At 31.9% G+C, this 27,426-nt stretch overlaps 1 protein-coding gene across 8 annotated transcripts; it reads right to left on the bottom strand.

The window, feature by feature from the left end:
- Positions 1-6,624: 6,624 nt before the first annotated feature.
- On the bottom strand, positions 6,625-23,387 carry LOC109813847 (uncharacterized). Of its 8 annotated transcripts, none has more exons than XR_002241035.3 (9): positions 23,226-23,387; positions 21,303-21,561; positions 19,833-19,960; positions 17,804-17,903; positions 15,727-16,248; positions 13,150-13,487; positions 12,120-12,491; positions 8,307-8,410; positions 6,625-7,043 (listed from the first exon to the last, which is right to left on the bottom strand). XR_002241035.3 is itself a non-coding variant. In XM_083068137.1 (8 exons), the coding sequence occupies exons 2-7, from the start codon at positions 21,469-21,471 to the stop codon at positions 8,345-8,347; spliced, it is 1,323 nt and encodes a 440-aa protein (XP_082924263.1). In that variant the 5' UTR covers positions 21,472-21,561; positions 23,226-23,387; the 3' UTR covers positions 6,625-7,043; positions 8,307-8,344. The 8 variants fall into 8 exon arrangements, 3 of the variants coding, with proteins under 3 accessions (XP_082924263.1, XP_082924262.1, XP_020233701.1); XR_002241036.3 differs by having other exon boundaries at positions 8,307-8,364; XR_002241033.3 differs by having other exon boundaries at positions 6,625-8,410.
- Between the last annotated feature and the right edge of the window lie 4,039 nt (positions 23,388-27,426).

Raw genomic sequence — 27,426 nt, 5'->3', positions numbered from 1 at the left:
GAAACACGGAGGCAGAGCCTGGAGAGGCGGTACTCAGCTACCGAGGTTGTCAGAAACACCGAGGTATGCACGAGCCTGGAGAGGCGACGACTAATACTCAACCTGGAGAGGCTACTCAACAATTTTCCACTGGAAGACACTACAAGTCGGAAGGATGGCTTATTCCCCGGACAATTGGGTCAACTCCTTTACTTGTCAACCGGTACACCAAAAAGCCGTTTGACTAAGTAAAGGGGGGGCAGCTGTAGACCCCTAAAATTGTCCGGGTCGGAAATAAGACTCGAAGATTCTCAAAGACCGAAGGAAAGTCAGCTGGAAGGACTCCTGGAAGACCCTGGAAGACCCTAGGATGATTATTCGTAGGTTTAGAAGTCTTAGAATAGCTTAAAATAAGGATGTGGGAGGATTGAAGCTCAATACGGCCTCCTAGAAGTTCAGTACGGCCGTACTGAACAATTTGAACTACAATACGGCCGTACTGAAACCAATACGGCCATACTGAAGTTTTTGAACTTCAGTACGGCCGTACTGAAACCAATACGGCCGTACTGAAGTTTTTGAACTTCAGTACGGCCGTACTGAATTCAATACAGCCGTACTGTAGTTCAAAACTTCAGTACGGGCCGTATTGATGTCAGAGGCCGTACTGCGCCTCACTCCTATATATAGGACGTCATTTGGACGTCATTCCACACATTTGGACACTTTTTCCATACTTTTGGACCCTCTTGCTGAGTATTCTGGGGTTTTTGAGCAGTATTCTGCCCTAGAAGTCTCTCCGAGAGCCGATCCGACAAAGTTCTTGAATTCTGAGCATTTAGCTTGAGGATTCGAACTAGTCGAAGGGAAATCTTTTTGATTTCCATAGTAAAAATTAATCTTTAGGGAAGGAGCGAGCAAGCGTGTAGTGGGAAGGAGCGCCAAAAAGCCTCCTAACGTCTGTTTGAATATATAAAAGCACGCTTCAAAGGTTTCTTTTTCAAATCCTTCCTTTTATTGCTTTCTGATTGTTGCATTGCATTTTTCATCATGTAAATATTCCGCTTATAATCGTTTCTAATAAATAGGGGTAATTTAGTAATTTTACACTGTTATTTATGAAATAATCCGTCATAGGGAACCCGAAAGGGGCGTTGTGGGGTGCTAACACCTTCCCCGCACGTAACCGACTCCCTTACCCAACTCTGGTTGTAATGGCCAAGGTTGATTTGCGAAAATCAATTGCCTTATCCCTTTTTCCAATGTTTTGAGTAAAACATTGGTGGCGACTCCAAGAACCCTTCTTTTTGTGAAAACCACTAATCCATGGAGGGTCCCGCTTGGGATTAACATGGATTGGTGAATCATTTAATAAAATTGTTAGTTCGATGAGGTCTCAGTTTGAGAATAAGTCGTTCTAACAATCCATCATTTTTCAAAATTTAAAAAGAGTCCAACCATCGTCGCGAATGCCAACGTCCGTTTCGGCGGGTGGCGACAGGGGTCTGTATGGTTTAATAGGAAGGAAGGAGGATTTTAATTGAGGAAAGGGTAGGCACAGGGAAGAGAGGGGAGGGAAGAAGTTAGAAATTATGTTTGGTTAAAAGGAAGGAAAGGGTGAGGAGGTAAATATTTTCTTGTTAGGTTCACAAGGGAAAAAGAGGAGTTTTAAAAAACAATTTACTTTTGTATGCTTATAATTAAGATTTGAAAAAACATAAGGATAATTGATAAAAACATAAGTAAGAGAGCCATGAAAGTGAGCTCATGGGACATTTTGGAATTATTAAAACTTTGTCTTTTCTTAAAGAAAAATTCTTTTGGCCTTATATGAGAAAAGATGTTTAGAAGCACTATTCTAGATGCATAGTTTGTCTACAAGCTAAGTATAAAATAATTTCTCATGAACTATACATGTTTTTATGTGTTTCATATGTACCTTGGGTTGACATTAATATGAACTTTTTTCTTGGTCTTCTTAGAACCCAAAAGGGCATGGAATCCATCTTTTTGGTCGTGGACTATTTTAGTAAAATGTCTCATTTCATTCCTTGTCACAAAATGGATGATGCTAACAACATCACTGAACTTTTTTTTTCAAAGAGGTTTAAGATTGCATGGTGTACCCAAAATCATAGTTTTTGATAGAGAGGTTAAGTTCCTTAGTCATTTTAAGAGATTTATATGGGGGAGACTAGGAATTAAGCTTGTGTTCTTTACTACTTATCACCTTCAAACTATTTGACAAATAGAAGTAGTGAATAGATCTTTATCAACTCTATTGAGGGCATTTCTAAAGGGAAAAGTCTTGTGATGGATATCTTCCTTATATTGAGTTTGCATATAATTATGTGGTACACAAAACCACCAATCAATCCCCTTTTGAAATGGTCTATGATTTTAATCCTCTCACACTTATGGATTTAATGCCCTTTTCTAGATGTTATTTCTTTCTTACCTAAAGGTAGAGTATCTAGGGTAGGTTTTGTTGAAAAGTTACATTTGAAGGTTACAAACCAAATAGAAGGGTATGTTAAATATAAAAATAAAAGGAAGAAATAGATTATCTTTGGAAAAAAAAAAGGGATTCAATTTGGCTTCACCTTAGGAGGATAGTTTTCCTTCTAAAAGGAAGCTTAAACTTAACCCTAGAGGAAATGGTCCCTTTCAAGTCCTAGAGAGGATAAACAATAATACATATAAGTTTAATCTCCCTTATGATTATGGAGTAAGAAACACCTTTAATGTTTGTGATTTGATTCTTTTTGCAAGTATTAAGGAGGATCAAGAGAAGGCTTCAGATTTGAAGACAAATCCTCTCAAAGTAGGATGGGATGACAAAATACCTTCCAAATATCACAAGGGTCATGTTCAAGAGGATTTATGAGGATTGAGTTAGAAGTGAAGATAGAAGACCTAAACTCATGTTTAGCTTTAAGAATATTGAGGATTAGTCCATTTCTCTTGTATTATGGGTCACTAGAGTAGTGTTATTTTTGTACTTTTTTATTGGGGGTTTATTTGGTAATCTTAAGAGTGTATTTTGTAAATGGAAAATGCAACTAGTGGACATACTTAGATGAGCCCAAGGAAGAAGACGTCTATTTGGTGCTCATTACACCTTCTTTTGTGCAACATTCACTCCTTAGTTACATTTCTCATGCTTAGTCACACCTCCTATGTGACTTTTAGTTCAGCCCCCTCCTTTTCCACTTCCTACACCCCTAGTCACACTTATCATGCATACACCTCCCTCATGTCTAATGTATCTAGACTTGACCATGGTTTGGTTAGCTTACATCACAAGCTAACTAGCTTATATATGACTTTTTCACTCACATTGTAATCATTTTTTGAGATATTAATACATTGTGATCATATTTCTCTCTCTTTCAAGAGTCTTTGAATTCATCTCATTAGAGTGTGATTCCATTAGAACTCTCATCAACGATCTTCTCCTTGTGACGAGTAACATTTAAGTTTATCTTCTTCATTAAAGTGACACCTTTAACATTCCATTTCTCTCCATTTTCAAGTTTTTCTTCACCATTGCACCTCTTAGGATGAAGATCAAGGGCAAAGAAAGTTGATTCCAAGGTAATATAGAAGATAACAATAATAGTAAAATGAATAAATAAAAAATACTAACCTGTTGACAAAACAAACATGAGTTGGAGTATTTCACTTCTGATCAAATCAAATCCAAAGTTAAAATAAGTTGAAAGGTGAGACAAACTCTTATATAATAATAATTTTTAGTAATTGAAAATTTATATTATAATTACATAATCATAAATTTTGGTAACCGAACATTTAAATTGCAATGATATATTTGATAACTAATAAGTTGTATTAAAAGTTTATGAAACATTAAATGATTAATTATTTTCAAAAGTTGTATTAATATGAGATGATTATAATTTGTATAATACTAATGAAATATTTTAAACATAAAATACACATTAGTGTTATAACGTTCAAAAATTCTTGATGATTTATAAATTTCATTAAAAAAATCATAAAATATCTTCATTTCAAATGTATAAAAAAAATGTATATCAACATGCCATGCGCTAGTGTAAAATAAAAATTCATTATCAATATTGTTTCTCAATTATTTCATATATATTAATAGGCTCAATGATAACTAACTTGCCCGTAAAAAAACTAAAAAAACTTAATAAAAATATGTTTGTATAATGATTGTATTATTTTTTACCATTAAAGCATTTAAGGGACAAAAATTAGAAAAGGATTAATTTGTAGTCATCAGACATAACATGGATGAAAAGTCGAGATTAAAAAGAAATTAGAAGACAATTTTAAGGCCAAAACTTGTTTGCTTTATATACATATGTATAATAAGATAAATTCTTTAGAATATTATAGTCTCCAAGAAGGTGTTATCTACGAGGGTGGAGCGTTTGGAAGAGATAGTGCCATACTAGATGTCACCAATAGACCCAAGTTGGATAGGTATCTCGGGGTTCCTATGATCTAAGGAAAAGTTAAACTTGTAGATTTTCATGACATGGTGGGACGTATCAATGGTCACCTGGCCTCGTGGAAAGGGAGACTTCTCAACAAGGATGGATCCTCAAGATTTTGGAACAAGGATGGTTCCTCAAGATTTTGGTTTGCTGTGGGATGGAACAATGTTACGAGACCAAAAGAGATGGAAGGCCTGAGTATTGAAACATGTGTAAATCCTAAATCTTAACCTCTAAACTCATTTTAGACATCCAATATCATGTGGATCCTTTGGAGTACCCATATTTAAACAATAATGATCCAAACTCTAAAGTCTTTATTTCAAGTATAATATAGTAAGCAATTTGTAACTTTTCTTTTTCTTTTTCATAACCTAGATATTTCTTTTGTCTTCTCCTTCCTCATTCAATTTCTCAACACACTAGTCCATTTTTAGATTTTTCTTTTTGTCTCTTTCTTTATCTTTCTTTTCCAACTTCCTATCTCTATTTTAAGTACAACTTGTGCGACAATGATTTCTTATGAATTTTGTAATCTAAATTTAGATTTCTTTTGCATGTAACAACTATGAATTTTGTTATCTTTTGGTTTTGCTTCTTTAGTTTGTAAATGTTTCATTTACGAATCTACTTACACCATTTATTGTTACTTTCATTCTATTTTTGTACACTATTTTAAAAATATTTTTTTACCGTTTTAAGCTTCACCTTCGTTAAGATAACTTGGTCCACAAAAAACCTCAAACCCAATTGTACCTACCCGCTCAAATCCGAATCCGTTTCAACCTGAACCGCCTCAAACCGAAAGCTCAGTTGATCGGATATGAGTCATATTTTTTCAAAGTCGGTTTACAATAGGTTAAACATTTTTCACCCGAACTCGATCGAAAGAAGAAAACAAGTTATGAGATTTTTCTTTAAAAATAGGGGAATGTGAATTTTGGAAAAAAGAAATAAAAGAAGAAAAAAAAAAGAAGAGAAATTAATAAAATTTTTCAACAACCAACAAATTCATCAAATATTCATATTACATAGAGATTATTTTTCAACAATTTATTGATAAATAAGAGTTATTATAATATGATTTGTAATTTACTAAATTTATTATAATGTGAGATACACATCTTTGATAGTATAAATTATCATTTGAACACGATGTGACTTAATTTACAAGTTAGTATCATAAAACTAAAAGATGAAAAAATTATAAGTTTATGGGTCTTTTATGTTAAATACTACTAAAAAATTATGTTTTTTTATTACTATTTTCATATTTAAAAACCATAAAAAAATTTGATAATGCTTTTAAAAATGAGATATAATAATTTTATACTTATAATATAATTTTAATCTCTAAAAAAAATGACCAAATGTTAATTTTAAATTTACACAAACTTTTTATATTTTTATCCTCTAAAATTTAGAATTAGTATTTTTAATCTTGAATATTGTACAACTTTTATTTACATGTATTTATCAAAATCAAATATTCTAAATGAAACCAATGCAACATCTTAATATTTTGTTTTTAAAACAAATTATTTATCCATCACAAAACAAATATTATTATTTATCTTTAAATGATTATTAAATATCAAAACTAAAATTTGTGCATTTATGAAAATCAAAGATAATTATTCCAAAATTTTATAGGATGTAAAGAAAAGAACTTATATATATATATATATATATAAGTCTAACTTATACACACACTTTGATTGTATTCGATTGTGATCAAACTCATTCTAAAAGTGAATTTGATTTTTGTCAAATAAGTGAATTTAATGACAAATAGTCAAGTATAAAATAATTAATGTGTATTTTCAATTTTCAATTTAAAAAGCTTAAATAATAGGTTATTTTTTCTTTCCACTTTCCATATCATATAAAACTATATATATAAAATCAATTGAAATTGCTTTGACCTGATATTTTTAAATGAAAATACAAGTAACATCATCAAAAACAATCGCATAATGTGAGTTTAGCTAGTGGCAACGCGTGGTTCGAATGTTTTTCGTTTGATGATGAGATTAAGTTCCAATACTTTAAAACAGTAACTACAAATGTAATAAACCATATCAGGTACCCACGACAGCAGAATATCACAGAATGATGAGATTCTAATTCAACTAAAGAAGAAAAGCTAAAACAGTAAGGAAAAAAAAAACTTCAAATACCTTCTTCCTAGAATTTACATTGGTATACAATACAGCCAATCAAACAATTTTCGCTACAATGTTTAGTATTTAACAGGACCAGATTTTTGTATTGTACATGAGAAAAGAAAGCAGGGAATCATTTGTTATTTCTAAAACACCAATGGCCAATTGTAAAGACAAAAAAGACAAATGACCAGAAACGAAAAGGAAAAAGGCAATAACAATCATTTGAAATTTCAAGTTAGATTTTACAACTTTACACCACCTGGCTTCAGGTAACGAAGGTGAAACATGGATAAAATATTATGATGAGATAATTAATATATATTTACAGGACTCTAATGTAATTAAAATTTACATACCTATCAAACAGCCATTAGAGGGATAATCTAATAAATTTTTCTTCACATACCTGCAGACAATGGATGCAAAATCATGAAAGCATATGAAGTAGCAAGGGATAGCAGACAATCATCAAAGCAGTGATACACAGCTATTTTATACAGACCAAGTCCATGAACTTAAAATTCAATCCTAAATGAGTGTTGGGCAGATAAAAAAGAAATCATCAAACCACCTCTCTTCTAGAGCAAACCCAGTCCAAGAACTTAAAATTCAACCTAAATGAGTGTTAGGCAGATAAAATAGAAATCATTAAACCACCTCTCTTCTAGAGCAAACCACATAATCGGCATGTTATCCCTAAAGCATAAATGTCATATACACAAATACTTAACTTCTAAACTTCTAATCCTTCCATTTGCTCACATATAGTTGCTTTGATATCAGTTTCATATCCACCGTAGTAGACTGATGATTTAATGATAACAATAATAATGCTAGTCCTTTCAAAATAGATCAACCCCTAGTGGCATAAAAATGTTAAATTAGATTACCTTAAACAAGTCAGTGCACTAAGGTTGACTTTATGTGGATATTCTAGAGAGGATTACATTTTTTTTAATCAACAAATGTTAATTGTTATGTTAGTAGAAGGATTCGAACCTACACCCTCCTTATCACACCAACCCTATGTCCCTCCATCCAAACACTCAGATCGCCTTATCACTCCATGAAAAGGGTTACAATAATATGGATGCATAAGATATCTAAGCTTAATAAAATATATAGGAAGATTGAGGACCGTAGACAACATGAGTTTTCAACATCCTCCAGCTGCCAGTTAAAGCATTAGGGTTATCCTATTCTTTTGTAAACCATTGAAACAAACTCATTGTCACATAGGTAATTTCAATCTTAACTTATGTCTCTTTTCTGATATACACTGACAAATATCAGTCCCAATTGATGATATTCATTATATTACCCATTTACCATCATGAAGGATGATAAGAGTAAATTTATTGCTAGTAAAGTATATAGCAGTACAGACAAATATATGATACTCAAGGATGTTTACAGAATTATAATTTTCTCTTTTCACCTGTGTGAACTGTTTCTTCATTTACAGCAAGTATATACTTATCAATCATAAGAACAGGTATATATATCAAGAAAATGGTCTAGTTATCAAGATAAACATTATTATAACAAACCACTTGGAAGCTTAGAAAACAATTTAGTAGTATAGGATAATCTTGAATACGAAATTTAATAACAAGTTAGTTCAAAGTTTAAAGAAATAAGCGGAAAAAAAAAGAAGCTAGTTTATTACCTCTCAAATCTTGACAACTCAATTGAAATTATTAAGGATCATGACTTCCAACTCAGACCTGATAGATGGCCAAAATACTTTATGTTTACAATGGTGATGAACACCTATAAGTGGATCTTATGTCACAATTGGTGGATATATGTTTAATCTCAACTAATGTAAACTCAATGTACATAGGCTCACACATTCATATTATACAATTGCAGCATGATTTTGATGTCAACATAGTGTCAGGTTGCACTTTTATTGTAAAAATATATAAACGAAAGGTAACCACCAATGCACAAGTCATCCATTTTAGTCAAAATAAAAAATAAAATAAAAAAGTCATCCATAAATGTACAATGATAAAGTGAAGGACGACACAAAATGTAACATACACATGATAAAATGCCAATTAGTACCTTGTGAATGTTGTTGACTTATGATCCTTTAGTATCTATGAGTAATAGGAGACTACTGTTCTCTTAATTATGTGACAATTTTTGATTTTGATATGGACTTAGGCCTTATATACATCCATAATTCATTTAATTTCTCTTATACCACAAATCCTGCCATGTACTATTATAGTATTATAACAAAATTAACCGATCAGATCTTAAAAATTTAGCTAAAGACTTCCCAGTCAGGTAATCGACATTCACATAAACACAAATTATGGAAAAAATCATGCAAGTCAGCAACTTCTAGTACCCAAGCTATGTGATCAATAACTATTCTCCTAGAAGCAAATTCCTCAGGACGCCCTAAGCAACCAAAGGGTAGAGAAGATAAAGAATAAGGGCAATCTAAACATGTGCCACCAAAAAGAAAGATTCATTATAATGTTTAGGCAGAAATGTTTTTATGTTGTTCAACTCCATTACTAGAATGCCCGATCAGATCAGGCATATACAGAAAATGGCAGACATTATAACCATCCCTCATTAAAAGTGTCAATAAATTATTCTTGACAATTACTTTTTTCATAAGTTTAAGAAATCAAATGAATAAATTTTGATTTGACAACTTAATAGCTTATTTCAAGTGTATCAAAAAGATTATCAGGCTAAGAGCACCTTCTCCATCTATCTTCCATCTGATTACAAAAATCTTTCAAGCATGGAACTCTCGAAGAGTATATTCAATCCTTTTTGTATGGAAAATTTTTTTATTTAGTGAATGAATTGGGTGTTGAGACCTGGTTTTGTCAATGAATGATAGAAATCTGATATCTTTAATAGAAAGAATAGGGAAGAACTCTGCAATTTACAGAATAGAACACACTGCAGAACTTTGAGGGTCAGCACCTCCCATTGCCAAAAGGCCATAATTTCCTCTCATAATGATAAAATGATTCGTTTCTCCCCATCCCCTCATATATAGGCAACATGCCTTAATTAGACTATCTAACTCACTAATATAACTAACTAATGGGTACCTAACTTATTGTAACTGTTAGAAAATATGAAAAATAACTGATAATACTTTTTTTTTTCTATTTTTAGACTATTTTAGAGTATCCAAGATGATTTGTTAGAGGATTTATTTTTTATGATTTTATGATTTGTTTCCTTATTTATTTAGGATCATTGTAATTATAGGGCTATCGTATCACATGTAAATAGGAATGTTATCTCCTATATTTATTTGTATTTATTTCATCGAGTCTATATAAAACAGACTTCACTGTGTGGTCAAGATATGTGGTTTCAACATCTCTTGCATATGTTTTTCTCTCTCAACAAGATTTCAGAGTGGTACCATCCTCTGATGCAGGCATGTCCTAGAATGATGACCCATTCTCCTCAAAAGAAAAGTTTGAGTCTGGCAGTTCCAGCAGTGGTGGCTTGACCATCTGCACAAGAGCCCGAGCTCCTCCACAGCTAATTACCCACCTATGTTGCAGGTCAAATCTGAGTTTGGTGGTTCCAGGGGTGGTGGTGGTAGGTTGGTTGGACTTCTTGAAACCCTTTCCTTTCTCTAGCATCTTCCTCCTTCATACTCATACTAAGGTTTCTCTTATTCTCAATCACCTTGTTTGCTAAATGATCACCTGTTCTTTGTTTCTTTTGCTTCTTCGCTATTTATGCTCTCCCCACAACCTTGATTACGATTCCCTATCTCTAATTTTGTTGCTGGTTCTAATTCACCATGTTTTGTCTCTTTACCCCATGATGGTTCTTGCTTTTCACCCTTGTATCTACAATTTCGCATCCGTTTCTAGGCTCCCATTGTTCTTGTTCCTCATCCCAAACTGAACAAAAATCATACTCAGATTACCTTCAGAAAGGTCCACCATTTTGCCTTTCAATTATTGTTTCCAGCAAAGCTACCAATTGAGAGAAGCACCTCTCAGAGCCGTTGCAACCCATGATGTCTTCGCTTGTAGCACTCCAAAGGCCTCAAAATATTGTTCTATACTAGAAATAATAGGGAAGAACATCCCAATTCTTAGAATAGAACATGCATACTATAGAACTTCAAGGGCCTGCACTTCTCAATGCCAAAAGGCCCTAGTACAAGGAATCAGGCTTATTTTTCATATCTCCCATTGTTATTTTTCATAATAATTATTGTGTATTCTAGAACAAGGAATCAGTAAGGAAATTTGGGTGTGCTAGAGAAGGCAATGGCCTTTATCTTCCTGAGGAGCCATATGTGCCAGTTATAGAAAAATGTCAGTCTCGTTCATACATGTTATAGTCTTCAATGTTAAAAAAGGAAAAGATCTTAATAACTACTTAAGAACTTTAAAAGCAAAGTAGTTGTTTTGCCATTTCCAATTTCTTTTAGCTTAAAAGAGATGACCTGAGAGAGTGCAGGGAGAGAACAGGCAGAGAGAGAAGAGAGAGAGAGAGAGCTGGAAGACAAAGAGAGTGGGAAGAGAGATGCGTGGGAGAGAGAGAGAGAGAGAAAAAGAGGAGAGGACAGGTAGAGACTAGAGAGAGCTAGAATGGGAGAGAGAGAGAGAGAGAGAGACGACAACTTGTTTTAAGAAACTCCTTCACCTAGCTTCTTTAAAAAGCCTTCTTGTTTTTCTTTTCCTTTAAAAATTAAGCTGCTTAACTTATTAAGAGCTCTAAAGAAAATGTGTTCTTGGATATGTTTAGACAGTGAATGGAATTAACTTGACACCTTGTATCTTTTACAATGCAATTAAAACCTTAAATGAAACAAGATTGTCATCATGATTATCCTCAAAACTATATTATTGAATTATTCTCATAAACATGTTGATGTTTCATATCTATGATCATATATTTCTCAGCATTGTTTAAATATATTTTCAAATTTGTTGGCTATGGATGATACTTATTGTTTGAAAGACTAATGCCTAAATAAGTCTTATCCATAGAATTGTTAACTTGATTGTTATAATTTCACCTCTAAATATAGTCCCTTTTCAATTTGTTGTACCTTCTCAAATTTTTTTCCTAGTAGTTTTACTGTTTTTGAACAATTAGTTCAATATTTCTTAGGATATATTACTAAATTTGTCTCGTTTGACAACACATTACTCATTGCATCAATGATCCATAAAATAAAACTTGAAGCATAATCTTAATAGAGTATATGACAAGAAAAAGATTAATTAATAATAACAAAGGGCAGGTAAAACTTAACTAAATAACAGGTTCCATTTCCATCAATCAGCACACATGACAACGGATTGCCCTTTCATATGGAACACAAATTAAATATTTAACTTTTAGAACTATATTCCTTAATATGATAAATTTCATGTACACCCCCATGGAATATTCCAACTTTAACTGTACAAGAACTAACAAGAGGAAGAGAAGACAAAGAGATGGTTGCTACAACTACCTTTCGAGAGAAAACTCCACATTTGTCAACTGAGAAGAAAAGGGAACCAATTCTGGACTCAACAATAAGATAACCAAATAGTTTATTGTATATATAGGTTAATTCATCTCAAACTCGAATGGAAAGGAGACTTTAGCATCTAATTAGAGGCCAAATTTTTCTTAATCCTAGAAGAAAGGAGAAGATCTGCTAAATTTGGTCTAATGAGAAACCTTATTCTTTGTTACCATATCTCTTTGCAATGATAGGACGGACATCATCAGCATCAGCCAAGGTCTCTAGAAAGGGAAGTAATGACATCAGTGCACAATCTAAGGGATCATCAAACCAACTCTTTATAGGAATACCATTATTCACTTGCAACCGGAATACCTGAAATTTATTATAAGAGTGAAATGATTAAGCATCAAAGAATATTCAATGAAGAATATATTTTCTCCCCCTCCCCCATCCACGAGCAGAGAGTGGCCTTTAGATATTTTTAAGTGGGAAAGGAGAGAGAAGGGGTTGGAAGAAAGTTATTTCCTCTTGTTTGGATGTTTAAGCAAGCGGAGGAGGGAATAAGGGCTATTTTTCTCTTTTAAATAAAGCCTTAACCCCAACTCAATTTTGAGGCAGAAAGAAGGAACACTTCCTCCTCCCTTGCCCTTATTTCAAAACATCCAAACAACGAGTCAATTTTTCTTCCTTTCCCTCTCTTTACCTTTCATCCAAACACACAAGGTGGAATCTCAAGTTTCTTCCATTGTATTGTCTTGGCAAAAGTTAGAGCCTAGTGCTCTTCTATTGCTTGCTGCAGGATTCCCCAAGATAACTGTTATAAAACTTCTAATATACCTAGTTTCATATGTTCCTTTTGGGAAATCTTCCAATATATATAGCAATTGGAAAAGAAAAACATTTTTAATTACTCACATTCAAAATAACATTGTGGTGAGAATTCAATACTTAACAGAAAATGAAAACTACTTAAAAAGAGGGAACTAAAAGAAATACTTGAATCAACAATAGAGAGCGACAGATTATATACCTGAGGTGAATTATCAATTATTGCAACTTTTGCAAGATCAACACCTAATATAGTAAGATCTTTTGTGTAATTTCCATCTGAAAAAAGACATGATTCTCGATACATGCGCCGAGAAATAAATCTTCCATCAGGATCCAATATATCAAGTAGTTGCTTTGCATATATGCTTTGGCTGGCAGTGAAAATAACTACTTCAAACATCTCTGATACTCTCTCCAAGAATGTGTGGAGATAAGGCCTCTGCTTTACATATACTGTGTACTCTTTCATATTAAAGAAAACAGTAAAAGTGAAATCCGCATCATCACAGTGTTCCAGTGTAGAATGAACAAGTGTCTCTGCATAAAGAAAACATGACAGATAAATAGGAGTTTCAACTGTAAATATTTCAAAAGCATTCAGAAAAATGATATATCAAATTTATATGAATGGAACAATGAAATATCATCCAGAAGAGATGGTTAAAGAAGTTGGTCAAGCCAAGTGAGATTTTAATGAATACGCTGGAACACTTCCATATACTATATTGGGCAATCAAGCTTGCTAACTTCAGAAAGTTAGTTGAAAAGGAAACTGAAGCAATCATCCAGCCTACAGCACTTCAGAACAAAGGAGGTTCTCCTTTAGTTTAAACTTTCAAAAATACAGTATGGCAATAAAGTTTCAGGACGTAGGAAATCATTGTAGGTCTTCAGCATGCACAATTTCCTTTGTATATCAATACAATTTCCTTCTATATGCCACATGGAGAAATCAAGCTTGCTACCTTTGAAAAATTAGTTAAAAAGAAAACTCAGGCAATCATCAAGCCTGCAGCACTTTGGAAGGTTCCCCTAAACTTAAATATGATATCTTAAGAATCTTGCTTATATCTTAGAATTTGGAGCATCTTAACTTATCTCTAAAGAATAGTTCCGATATATCCTTATTATCTATTAAGAATTTGGGTTTGTGCCTAACTTAACCGTATAAAACCAATTTGTAAGATGAGAATTACTACCACTTATATACTCTATTAAGGTCATACTACCAGCTGATGCGGAAACTCCAAAACACCCTCTCTCTTATGCCAAGGATTGGACATCTCAAATGTAAAGTTTGAGGGACTGAATATCTACGAGTGGTCCACTAGCGGATGGCACAAAAATCCCAACAACAATTGCTGAAATAGACTTCGATACCATCTTAAAAATGTAAGTAATGGGTCTAACTCAACCTTACAAAATTGGTTTGAAAGGTGAGAACCACCTCCACTTATATATACTCTATTAAGGCCATATCACTAGTCAATGTGGGAAACCAATATTCTCTCATGATTTGTTTCCTTAGTTGGCTGGATTATGTCTAGTATTACTATTTTGTAAAATGGTATATTTCATTCCACTGAATCAGATAGAATACAGGGAAAGTTTTAAATAGAGAAATATGTACATCAATCAGAATCCTAAGAAAGGAAAGAAAGAACAGATCCTATCCTAAAAATGGAACAGATTTGTAGAACAATTTAAGAGCTGAGAAGGAAAAAAAAATAATATCCTATCTTTCAAAATCACAGAAGGTAAGGAACTAATTTTGCAAGATATTAAGAGAACAAAATGAAAGAAATTCAACGCAGTCTGCCGTAAAGGTGATTGAATCTCCCAATTAAAGATTGCCGACTCAGCATCAAATCAATTGCCAACAACTATAAATAACGGTTAATACTTTGTGTTTATTATTATATTGCAACACATCACATCATATCAAGTCAATATCAATTTTAGTGTATTCAACCTCTTTTAACTCTTTCTCCTCTCTCTCTATACCCAAAACCTTACAATTTCAATAAATATTTTATGTAGTCAATTAATCTTCTTTCCTAATTTTCCTTATTCAATTAGGGTTAGGAGTCTTACCATAAAAGTAGGCTTGGGCTTTTACCAGCAATACACACTAGTACCAAAGCTAATTATTGTAACAAATAGGTGCAACTATTCAGTATTTTGCATCACACCATATAAATCATACATAGAACATATTATTTTGAGCTGTTAGTGTTTTGTATTTTACAACATATCATAACACACAATATCAATTTTAGATTATACTATTCCAAGTCTCTATTCTCTTTCCTTCTTACCTAAACCCTATGACTAAGATTTTAGCATGGTACCAAGCAATACCATCCTCTGAATATTTGCTCCTTGCCAATGAATGCATATCGTATATCCATGTTTAGCTATGCATCTGGTATTTATGAATTATTTTCCTAGGCACAATCCTTGCTAACTTTATAGTTGACAAAATTTAGGTGGCAATATTTAGCTTTACCATGCCGTGGGCAGCAAAATAGTTGCATGAATATCATTGTTTAGCCAAGACATCAAAAAATCAAAGACATATCATTCAAAATATTCTTAAATGAAAAGTAAAGTGAGACATTTTCATGACGAAAGGTCAATAACCGTATAAGAAAAAGTAATAACTAAAGAATTAAAATAGGGTATAATGAATCCAAAGCAACTTATAATCATAATGTAATAAAATAACTATTGATTGTCAATATTCAGTGGAAGACATGCTAAATTAGTTTCTTACCATCTAAATCAAGCACTAGAGTTATTGACTTTCTTCTTGGAGATTGCTTAGGAACTAGAGTCGGCTGCCCATTTACTTCTATTTCTGATAGTTCTGGTAAATTCTTGATAAATGACTGCGGGTCAAAGCACTCTGACTTATCCAAGTCACTTTTAACATCAGACTCCTGGTTGCAGGATCTTATCTGACCCATTGCTGAATACAAACTAGCACTTTCTCGAACTATCACGGCTTCTTCGTATGATATGATATCAGAAGTACTTCCAACTTTAATATCCTCTTCAAGAGCAGGCAGGATCATGTACTGTTCAGATGCAGTAAACACGGATGGCTCAGCAGATCCATAATCAGATAGGCAGTTGGTTTCGCTGATATCATCATCAAAGGAATTTCCACCAAAGGGTAAGCTTGTAATGATCATGTCAGAAATGTAGAAGTCTGAAACATCACAAGTTTCATAACCACATATGCTTCTTCCCTCATCAGCTCCCACTCCTTCCATGTTTGTATCACCAATGCTCCCTACAATAGAGGCAAAGTAGTTAGCATATAAATAATAACAATCAAATAGTCATGATTCATGAAGTAGCCATACATTGTGATGCCCGTAGTTCAATGTAGAAGACATAAGCTTGAAAACCAAACACCCATGTAATTTGGTCCACTAGGTAAATTGGGCTGGGCACTGGGCATTAAATCTCATTAATTTACAGTTTAGAAATTTTAAGCCAAAACATTATATGTTCAATCATAGGGGTATTTTACTACTTTTTTATTAGGGTCTCAAATTCATCTTTTAGTCAGGTCAATGTACAGACTATGGTTTTGTGAGCTTTCTTTAACTTGAGCCAGTTTTTTGGCTGCCAGTTATGTTCTGTAATAACAAATAACTGATTTATTACTAAACTTTAGAATTATCTGTCCCTATGTTTTAACACATCCTAATTTTAAGGAATGTAACCAACATAGAGGACCCTAACCAGCATGTGATGACTATCATGCCTCTTTATTTTTTTGTTACAAACTTACAATGATTTAATGGAGATGTAAACCTATGACCAACAAACACCGCTAATTCCTATCTTCAATTCTTGAAATCAAAACCTTCTGAAGCCCTATGTCTAATTGTATGGCATGAACTATTTTCTTTAACTTTTTTAAGACTCAAATGACCCAACCAACAGTGTAGAAGACTAGGACATTCTATAATGATGAAAGAAACTGAGGACGAAGATTAAAGGTTCCCACCACCGTGCGCACGCACACACACATATATATCTATGTATATTGAGGGGGGATTCATTTACTCTAAGAGTAAGTCTACCTAGACTTACTCCCTTTAATAACTCATGTTGTAAATCAAATTTTAATAATTCAACCATTGAATTAAATGTTCTTAATATTTGGTCAAGTCAGTTAATTTTAAAAAAATTTAAAAACTATTTGATACTCCATTTCATTAAATCAAATCAACATATAATATGTTTCATGATTATCCGTCAATTTGAATTAATGAAATGGAGTATTAAATAGTTTTGCAAATTTTTTAAAACTTTACAGACTTGATCTATGCATTAAGAACTTTTAATTTAATTATTGAACCGTTAAAATTTGATGTAGAACATAAATTATTATGTGGAATAAGTCTAACCAAACTTGATCCACACACACACCCACACCCACGCACACACACGCAAACACACAATGAGAGCAATTCATAATATAAGAATGTGAGAACTATAAATCTAATCCATATAAACCAAATACAGACAATCAAGATTAAAATTTAGTTAGTGGTCACATGACCACTTAAAAAGTTGTGTGAATTTACTTGTTAATCTTGACTATTTAAAATTTGATAAAATGGTCTATATTTGACTAAATTTCCCTTGCCACAATCATGTATTTTTTGCTACGCATGGAATGTTTTTTAAAGCATACTTTTCATGCTCTAATCTTGCTCATACTTTTCATGCTCTAATCTTGCTCATACATGCATGATCCGACAGTCAATGTTTGTTTCATTCTCAAAATAAGTCACTACTCTCACTATGTTAACATAACAGAATTGTCATACCTGCATCTTTTTCAGTATAATGTTGTGAATGGACTTCAATGGGCTCAAAAGCAGGAGAAAAAATTGTTTCTAAGTTTGCTGTACAGGGGTTGGTTAGTTCCTAAAGAAAAAGAGAAATATTTGTCAGTCGTGCATTATAGAAAAGTTCAAACTTCATGGATGCAGTATAGAGTAATGGTTGACAAGTTATCAACAACAGCATAAAAATCTATAATTATTTTAAAAATGCCAAGGAAAATATTTAGCTTCCAAAAATTGAATTGAAGCATCACAACCCCTATTAATGATCCTTTATTCTCCTCTCAATGTGTTCTAATATGTTATAACTTTTCAAAAGGAAAGCTATGTTACACTGAGAGCTTCTAGAATTAGTTCCTGTATGTTGTCACTAATCACTATAAGCAAAAGTAAAGCTTCTAGAAATATCTTTTTAGTTGGGAAATGGAAAATTTTCTTTTATCTAGGGGAGAATAATATATAACACAGATGTATCAGTACAGTTATCAGTACACATACCCCAAATTAAGTTGACTATGGGGTGTTTGCAAACCTTTGAAAGACAGATAATCAAGTGCAAAGGCAATGATCTCTAAAATAATAGAGGTCTTTAGTATTTCTTACAATTTGATATACTCATTCTAATTTAATGAATTTTTCAGGTCAAAACTGGTTTAAAACAAATCCAACATAAAGTTGGTTTTGAAATAACCCGAGTATATTTTTAATTTAGGTTTAATACATCAGTATGTCCCTAAACTTCACAAAAAATTTAATTAGGTCTAAACTAAAAAAATGTAATTGGGTCCTTGATATTTTACAATTTTTTGTAATTTAATCCTTCAAAACAAAAATAACGATTTGTAGCGATTTTACTAACTCTAAGGACCCAATTACAAAAAATGTTGAAGATTAAGGATTCAAGTATAATTTTATTCAATTTAGGATCTAATAAAAATTCTCAAAAAGTTCAGGGACATACTAATTTATTAAACCTTTAATATATTCCTCTAATTGTTTCTCATTTTTTTACTTTATCTATAATTTAAAAGATACAATAAGATTTAACAAACAACATTAAGTATTAATCTAGTTTAAAATCAAACTTCAAACAAACTAAGCATATCTGGAAACTAGTACCAAAAGAAAAAACTCTGCCATTAATAAATTAAGATGAAGACAATCAGATTCCACCTATAAAAAACACTTCTTACTTGGTGGGACATCAAAATATGAATATTATTGGGAAATGAAAGAAGCAAGCCTAAGGTCTTACAATGGAAAATCTAGATCAGCCCCTTAGAAAGAGTATTTCTATGTCAAAAGGGAGTGGGTGGGAGGACTTCTTAATTCCCAACCTATTTATATTTCTTTTAAAGCTTTAAAATAATGACACATACTTCCAAAAACTAACTGTTAATATACTCTAATAAATACAAAATCATAAAGAAACTTAATCACATCTTATCAAGTACATGACAACTAGAAGTAGAATTTTTTTGGAGTGTGACAAAAGTCTGAGAAGGAAAAATAAAATAATCATAGAGAAAGAGAAAGAGGGAGGAAAAAGAGTATTCCAGCTCACAAGCTCCATCACCCCTGAAAACAGCACTGAAGAAAATGTTGCATAAATAACATCATCAATCCTTTTAGTTTTAAATTATCCCACAAAATTTACAAGGCCAATAAAGTGTTCAGTTTTGATTATTGAGTTCTCAATTTATGTTTGTAAAGTTTTGAAAGACAATAGGTTCATAACCAACTAACATTATTACAAAAATAAAAAAAGAAGAAATTCAACCCAATATTGCAAGAGAAGGTCATGGGACACTTTTAGAAAGACAGCCTAGCAAACTAGATTTTTATAGGAAAATATTTATAAAGGGTTATCAAACAATCCACCTTCTATTTGTAGCATTTGTCTTTACCATTATAGAGATTTACACCAAGTTATTAGTAAATTAAACAAAAAGTAAGCTTCCAATAAATTAAGAATTAAAGATTGTCTGAAGCCAATACAATCAAACTCTACCATTTTTCCCAGGACAGAGGAACAAACAGAAAATTGGTGGTCCGATTCAGAGTTTTCTTTATCCAGAAATTCTTTGTTGTCAATAGATTGATCACATGCAACGTCTTTGGGTTGTGTCCTTGAGGCAACTATAGACAAATAGTAAGAACTATCAAATGTGAGGAATTGAAATAATTTCAGCATAAATTTAAACACAAAGCAATAAAATAAGGAGAATTGTATGTATACAGAAATTAATACCTAATATTACAGCACAGAAATAGATTATATCCAGAAAAACAGCAAGAAATAGATACACAATTCTATAGTTGGCCAAGTCAACTCAGTCAAAAGATTAAAAATTAGTTCTTTTATACCAAATGAATCTAACAAAAACAATTTCATCTATTCCATAACTAACATTAAGAAACTTTAAAATAAAAACCCTTAATAATGATTTAATATCTGTACATTAATGATGCCAGCGCAACTGCACTTTGGAAAACTCTGATCCAAAAGATTCCAATACCTTACATAAAGAACAAATTATGACTATGAAGAAACATAAAGGCTATATGTTCAGAGTTACTTAAAATGCTTATCAGGAATCAAATTTTAACTGCTTCATATCAGATCATAAATCCATAGCCATATCACATAAGCAAGTTCGTTCTCACCTCCTCATCTAAGTGGCTCAGAAGCCTCAACTCACAATACCAAGGCAAAGACTGGTAAGCCATTTTATCTAAGGAAGGACCACCCTAATGGTAGTAAAGTAGCTACACTTTTCAGTCAGCTTGTTTTCATCACATCTTCCTTATTTTTTATCTGTCATTTACAGAAAGGATTTATATCTTCTCGCCTGAGTTTCAAGTTTTCCACATGACTCTACCATGTGGAAAGAGACTGACATAACATAAGACAATTTCTGAGACCCTGCGTAGGGGTGTGGCACCCAGTGCAGGAGGGCCTTATAATGCCTTTCTCTTTTTTGACATGACATGGTCATTTGAAAAACTAACATGAAAGGATCCACATCCCTAAGGAAAACATAATGAGATGTTCTTAAATTTATCTTTCCTAGTAGAATACCAAAAGTTTTATATATCACATATAACTCCTTTTCTTAATTAAAAAGATAAATAAATAAATGAAGATAAGATAACTATTAGCGAGGTAGATCATCGAGAACTGTTCAGTAACTGGCTAGTTTTTGCAAATTATGAACAAAAACAGTCACCAATTTTCCATAATAAAGAAAATCTCAATATCATAAGCTAATGTGATTTTGCAAGTTGCCCACACATAAAAGTTTATAATTGTGGCAGAGCTTAATGTGTTAAGAAAATAATAGCAAAAATAAGATGAAAAAGAACAAGAAGTGAATCAAAAAGCACAAAAAATTGATAAAAACACTGAATAGAAAAATAAAAAGGAATTTAGATAGATACTAAGATAGAAATCTCAGACAGATTGAAAACTTCCACTTACCATCTAGGCAATTTTGAACATTAGTGTCTATTTCAGCCTTTTGAGTAGAAATCATGATTTTAGAACATGGGTTTTTGGAAATTATTTTTGATTTCGGACACACATGAAGATCCTGTCTTTCTGTTAAACAGCTCACGCTTACTTTGCTCTTCATTTTTAGGGATGGCATTTGATTTGTGCTTACAATAGGTGCAACAATCTTGCTCTGGGCACATCTGTGGGGAACCAAGGTCCTTTTAGACAGTCAAAGCAGCAGACCCTGTTGCACAAGAAGAGAACAGAAACCCAAATTACCAATTAAAAAATAGGTAGAGGTAAAAGTATACATCAAATTTTTTTGAATAAAGGGGAAAAAAAACAGTAATACAAGTAGCAAGCAACATTTTTAAAAATCAGAATTAAGAAGCATGCATTAGCAAATTGGAAACTAAAAGCCCAAGTCTTCTTTTCTTGTAATATAAAAGAAAACAATATCATCAAGAAAAGAGTGATTACAAAGTAATACATAAGTATAACAATTTTATAAAATATTAGATGTATAATAGAGGCCTAAAAGAGACAAACTTAAAACCAAAGCACGAAAACTGCAAAATTTTCAAAAATATTAGCACTCCTTGCCAATTAATTACATCAAAATACTCAAATACTGAAGACTACCAAAACATCGAGTGCACATAAAAAATGATTTTTCAAGAAGCAAAGAAGCCTAACAGCTTGTTTGGAACCATAGAGTGACATAAAAATTATTTCACCAAGAAGCAATGAAGCCTAATGGCTTGTATGGTAAAGAAATAGTGGGGAAGATTAAGAGGAAGGAGAAGAAATTGAGGAGAGAGTGGAAATCTCTCTCATTTCGTGAAGCAAAAATGGAGGGAAGAAAAAAACGTTGTAGCAGTGCATATAACCAAAAATAATCAGTTTCATAAAAAATAAAAAATAAAAATCAATTGTTTTGAAAAACAATTAATTTTCTAGCTTAATTGGTTAAGCAAAGTGCACAGCTGTAGTAAACGCTCTTGATACCCGTGTTTGATTCCCATGATCAAAAACAATTAAAGGAAAAAACAAAGCAGCAGCCGTATAGATTAACATCTTCAAACACAACTTGACTAAAGGATGCACAGTCAGAACCATAACATTATCGAGGTAAAAAAAAAAAAAAAAAAAAAATCTTAGGCAAAATAAAATTCAAGTTTAAATTAATTGGTCTCTCATATATATTCGCAAATTCCAAGGCTGCATCCTTGAGTCCGTCATCTAAACGAACTCCAATTTTTTTCCCCATCCTCCTTTTAGGTTCTAATCAAATTACAACACAAAAGAAAAACTAAAATTAAGAAGAAGAAAAAAACATCTCTTGCTGTTTTTAAAACCAGATTAGAAAATCACTTTTACAAACCAAAACCAAACAAACAAACAAAAAAATCTCACTCTTCGACCGCTTTCTAGAGCTCGACACTCCTAGTGATTTTCTAACGATAATAATCACCAAGAAGACAACCAGAATTACACGTTCAAGGTTCAACACAATCCACGTCCTCCAAAACGCAAAAAATCTGAAAAGTCAAAACCCAAAACCCCATGCCCCAAAACACACACACACACACACACGAAACTCATGAATTGACGCGCCAAATCGGAAGTCAACCCCGAAAATCATCCGAACAAAAATCAAAATCAAGCAAATCGCAATTGCCACACACCAAGTCACAAAAACCGCACCATAAAATGCTCCGCAAACCACAAATAATAACAACAACAAACAAGTCCTCCTTTCAGTTACGCACGCACCAGCATAACTAACAAACAAACAAACACACAAACAACCAGTTCCCGAAAAAACCAAAAGCAAGCTGAAAAATCACGTTACAAAGTGAGAGCAGAATCGATAGCGAAATTGGGAAGGAGATTAACGATTATTACCTGTGCGATATAGCAACTGAACCAAACCAACCCTTAGTTTCTCTCTCTAGAGTTCCATTTGGGTGTGTGTGTGTGAGAGAGAGAGAGAGAGAGGGAATGGACAGTGCGAACCTGCAAGTAGTATATGTGTTGTTGGATGATGCTTCTGACGGCTGGGATGGGATCTGTGCCTTCGACCGTTAGGAGAGTGCCACGTGGCGCGTGGAACCAGCTCAGCGTGACGCGTTGACACGTGCTGTTTCGCGGAAAGAGAGGAACTTTTGGAGGGCGGGGTCATGCCGCCACGCGCGCCCGAAGGCGCGTGGGGCACGCTCTCTCTGTGTGTTTGGTCCTTCAGAGTCCAGCGCCACCTTTTTACTCGCTTGTGGCCGTTGTTGAAGTTTGAGGTCAACTTCGTCCAACTCCGACTGCACTCTGCATGTTTCAGATGCAAATTCAATGTGAAAATTAAATTAGTGGAATAATCTATTCTTGTTGTAAGTAACTAAGCATGGAAAAGAGAGATTATTTGTCTCTATATGGTAATTTTTGAGGAATTTTAAGAAAAATGATGATAAAAAAAATTAAGGTTTTAAAATAGTTAGTATGTTGGTTTTTTTTTTTTATATATAATAGACTGTGGGTAATATAAATTTAGAGATAAAAGTGTTTTGGTTAAAACATGAAAACAAAATACATTGTTAATTACTAAACTATACTCTCTTTATAATAGGCCTTTATAATATGTACATGTAACATAAAAAAGAATAAAAAATAAAAAATTCATGACAATTGATCTTCCCAAAATTTGAAGAAGTCTTTATATTGATGGGCAAAGCAATTCAATGATTTCCTTCTTTCTTTCTCCATATAGGTTACTGCAAAAGTTTGTACACTAGTCAAAAGTAATTTTTATTGATATAATTGTGTATTGGATTAATATATATATATATATATATATATATATATATATATATATATATATTTTGTGTTGATTAGAGAATTAAGGTTGTTCTCTTAATTATGATAAAGGATGACTATTTTAACAGGGATTATTCAATTTAAAGATAATAAAAAAGAATTTTATTATGATTTATTATTTTTAAGGATTATGTGGTTATTTATTAATTATTTTAAGATATTGATAGGCATAGTTATTCATAAAATTAGGATTGTTAAGATATTATTAGGTTCTTATGTTCAATTTTTATTTTTGGACACAAGTTTCTCAAATTCTAAGCTTTAAAATAGTGAAGTAACTTAAAATATTCTCATATAACTCAAGCTTAGTTTGGTTATGATGTATTTTGATGTTTAGATTTAATCTTAACCTTTTATAGAATTAAGCTTTGAACTCAATTGTTAGATAATAGGTTTGGTCTCAACCTTAAATTTGAATTCACCATTCTAGAATAAGTTTGAACTTGACCTTTAGCAAAATTAAGCTGAGATTTGATACCTAATAAAATTAAGTTAGACCCAACTTTTGTAGAATAGACTCAAACTAGAACTTTAGTAAATTAAGTTCAAACTCATCTATTATAGAATAATTTCATATTCCATCTTTAATAAAATTAAGGTTGATCTTAGCTTTTGTAGAATAGGATCGAACTCAATCTATAATAAAATTAAGCTCGAACTTAGCTTTTTGTAAAATAGGCTCAAACTTGACTTTTGAAGAATAGGTTTAGACTTGGTTTATAATAAGATAAAGTTCAGACTCGATTTATAATAAAATTAAGACCATATTTTACTTTTGTAGAATAGGCTCACTTAGCCTATAATTAAATTAAATCCAAATTCAGGTTTTGTAGAAAGGTTCAAACTCAACCTTTAATAAAATTAAGCTCAAACTCAACTTTTATATAATAGGCTCTAACTTGACCTATAGTAAGGTTGGAGTCAACTTTCAGAGAATAGACTCAAACTCAACCTTTGATAAAATTAAACTTACTCGACCTACAATAAGATTAAGCTCAAATTCATCATGTACTAAGATTAAGCTCGGACCCAACTTTGTATAATTGGCTTAGGCTTAGCCTGTCATAAAATTAAACCCGAACTTGGCTTTTATAAAATAGGCTCAGACTCGACCTATGATAAATTAAGCCCAAATTTGAATTTTGTAGGATAAGCTCGAACTCAACATGGAATAAAATTAAGCTTGAGCTTGACTTGTAATAAAATTAAGCTAAGACTCGACTTTTGTATAATAGGCTAAAACTTTGCCTGTAATAAGGTTAAAAACAACTTTTAAAGAATAGGCTCGAACTCGACATTTAATAAAATTAAGCTCAAATCTCAATCTTTAATAAAATTAAGTTAAGACTTGACTTTTTGTAGAATAGGTTCAAACTTGGTCTTTAATATAATTAAGCTTGGACTCGACTCTTTGTAGAAAAGGATTAGACTCGACTTTTGTTAAATTAACTCAAAATTAACCTTTAATAAGATATTAAGCTCAGAATCAACTTTTTTACATTAAGATTAAGTTTGGACTCAACTTTTGTAATAAATTTTTTATTGAAAATTTGAAAATACCTTAACATTATTGGGCAAGAATTTAATGGATCCTTCCTCCCATGTCTATTTACAAAAACATTTCAATGCTCAAGTTAGCAGTAGTTTTATAAAGATAATAGTGAATTATGTTAAAATGTAACTAATGCTCCTTTTTTTTAGATGAATGAGTGTATAACTAACTATACGAGTTTCATCGTATCTTTTTTAATATATTTTGTTGATAAAAAAATCAAGGTTGTTCCTTAAAGTATAATAAAAGATATATATACCAAAAAAATATAATAAAAGATATGTATTTAAATAGTAGTTACTTGATTTAAAGATAGTGAAGAGATTTATATCATAATTCCTTATTTTAAGGAACATGTGGTTATCTTTCAATGGTTTAGATATTAACAAACATGGTTGTTCATAATATTAAGATTGTTAAAATATTATTAAACTCAATTAAGCTTATTTCCTATTGAAGACAATATCAATTTACAATAACTCATACATTTGCTCAATCAACTAAGTTAGATCTCCTTATAAATATAATTTATTTTAAATATATAGTTTATCTTACTTGAATTATATAAAAAATATATTTCTCATAGTAACATTATAAAGATAAGATATATGAAATTATTTAAGGTTAAATATGTTTTTGGCCCTCCAAAAATTGATCCGATTAGTTTTAGTGCCTAGAAAAAAAGTTTCCTTGATTTTATGTCTCCAAATTTATACACCTATTTGTAATCTCTTTTAAACAATGCTAACTTTTGTTGTTAAAATAGGTCACCTTTGCACTCAAATCACCATTAGTTTTACTGGCATAGAACTTTTTTAATTTAAAATATTAATTATTTTTTTATTAAGTTAATTTTAAGGGTAAAATTAATTTTATGGCTAAAACTGTTTACTATTCACTCTCGGACCAAGCATGATGGTTCCAAAAGTGTTCTATTTTGTTTTTTGTTTCTCTATTTTGCTTTCACCCTTAGTGGAGGAAGTCAAGGGCCTCCCGTTTTTGAAACGCAGCATCTTGAAGCTCGGGGATGGAGAAGAATAAGCATTGTTTAGAGTAATTCACATGTTGAGGGCTTCGAGAGTCACTAAGGGTGAAAGTGTCATTAAAAATTGAAAGTTTGGAACTTAGAAGGTTGTCGACAAAGACATGAAACTGAATGTTTATGAGAATTACTAGAACCTCCATACCTATGTTCGTATGAGAGTGAATAGTAAAAAAATTTAAGTAAACAATTAGTTTTTATCCTAAAACTTAACTTAACCATGAAATAATTAATAATTTTAATTAAAAAAATTCATGTCAATAAAAAGTTATCAATATTTAAAAATGGTTAAAAATAGGTATTATATAAATTTGGAGGACTAAAATCAAGGAAAAACAATTTAAGGACTAAAACCAAATAGAACCAATTTTTGGAGGATAAAAACATGTTTAACCCAATTATTTATAGCAATTAATTTATATTTAAGATTTTAATTTTTATAAATAAAATAAGAAAAAAGAAGTTGATTAGAAACTAAGTTAGTAACTTTTAATCATTGACTCTAAAATCTTGCTTGTTTAGTTTGTTAAAAAAAAACTTATGCTTAAATATGTTTTTAGGTCTTATAAAATGATTGAGTTTTGATTTTGGTATCTATTATTTTTTTTATTTGTTTTCTATTTTTCTAAAACTTGTAAATATTGTTT

Source organism: Cajanus cajan, chromosome 2, assembly GCF_000230855.2.
Source record: "Cajanus cajan strain Asha chromosome 2, NIPB_CcT2T_4, whole genome shotgun sequence".
NCBI lineage: Eukaryota > Viridiplantae > Streptophyta > Magnoliopsida > Fabales > Fabaceae > Cajanus > Cajanus cajan.
Note: the sequence above shows the minus strand (reverse complement) of the source record. Positions and strands in the feature narration are given on the sequence as shown.

Coding starts and splice junctions, on each gene's coding strand:
- LOC109813847 (XM_020378112.3), bottom strand. CDS start 21,471: ATGCCATCCCTAAAAATGAAGAGCAAAGTAAGCGTGAGCTGTTTAACA. Junction 19,961..21,302: donor TGTTCAAAATTGCCTAGATG/GTAAGTGGAAGT, acceptor ATTTGTCTATAG/TTGCCTCAAGGACACAACCC. Junction 16,249..17,803: donor TTATACTGAAAAAGATGCAG/GTATGACAATTC, acceptor CCTCTATTGTAG/GGAGCATTGGTGATACAAAC.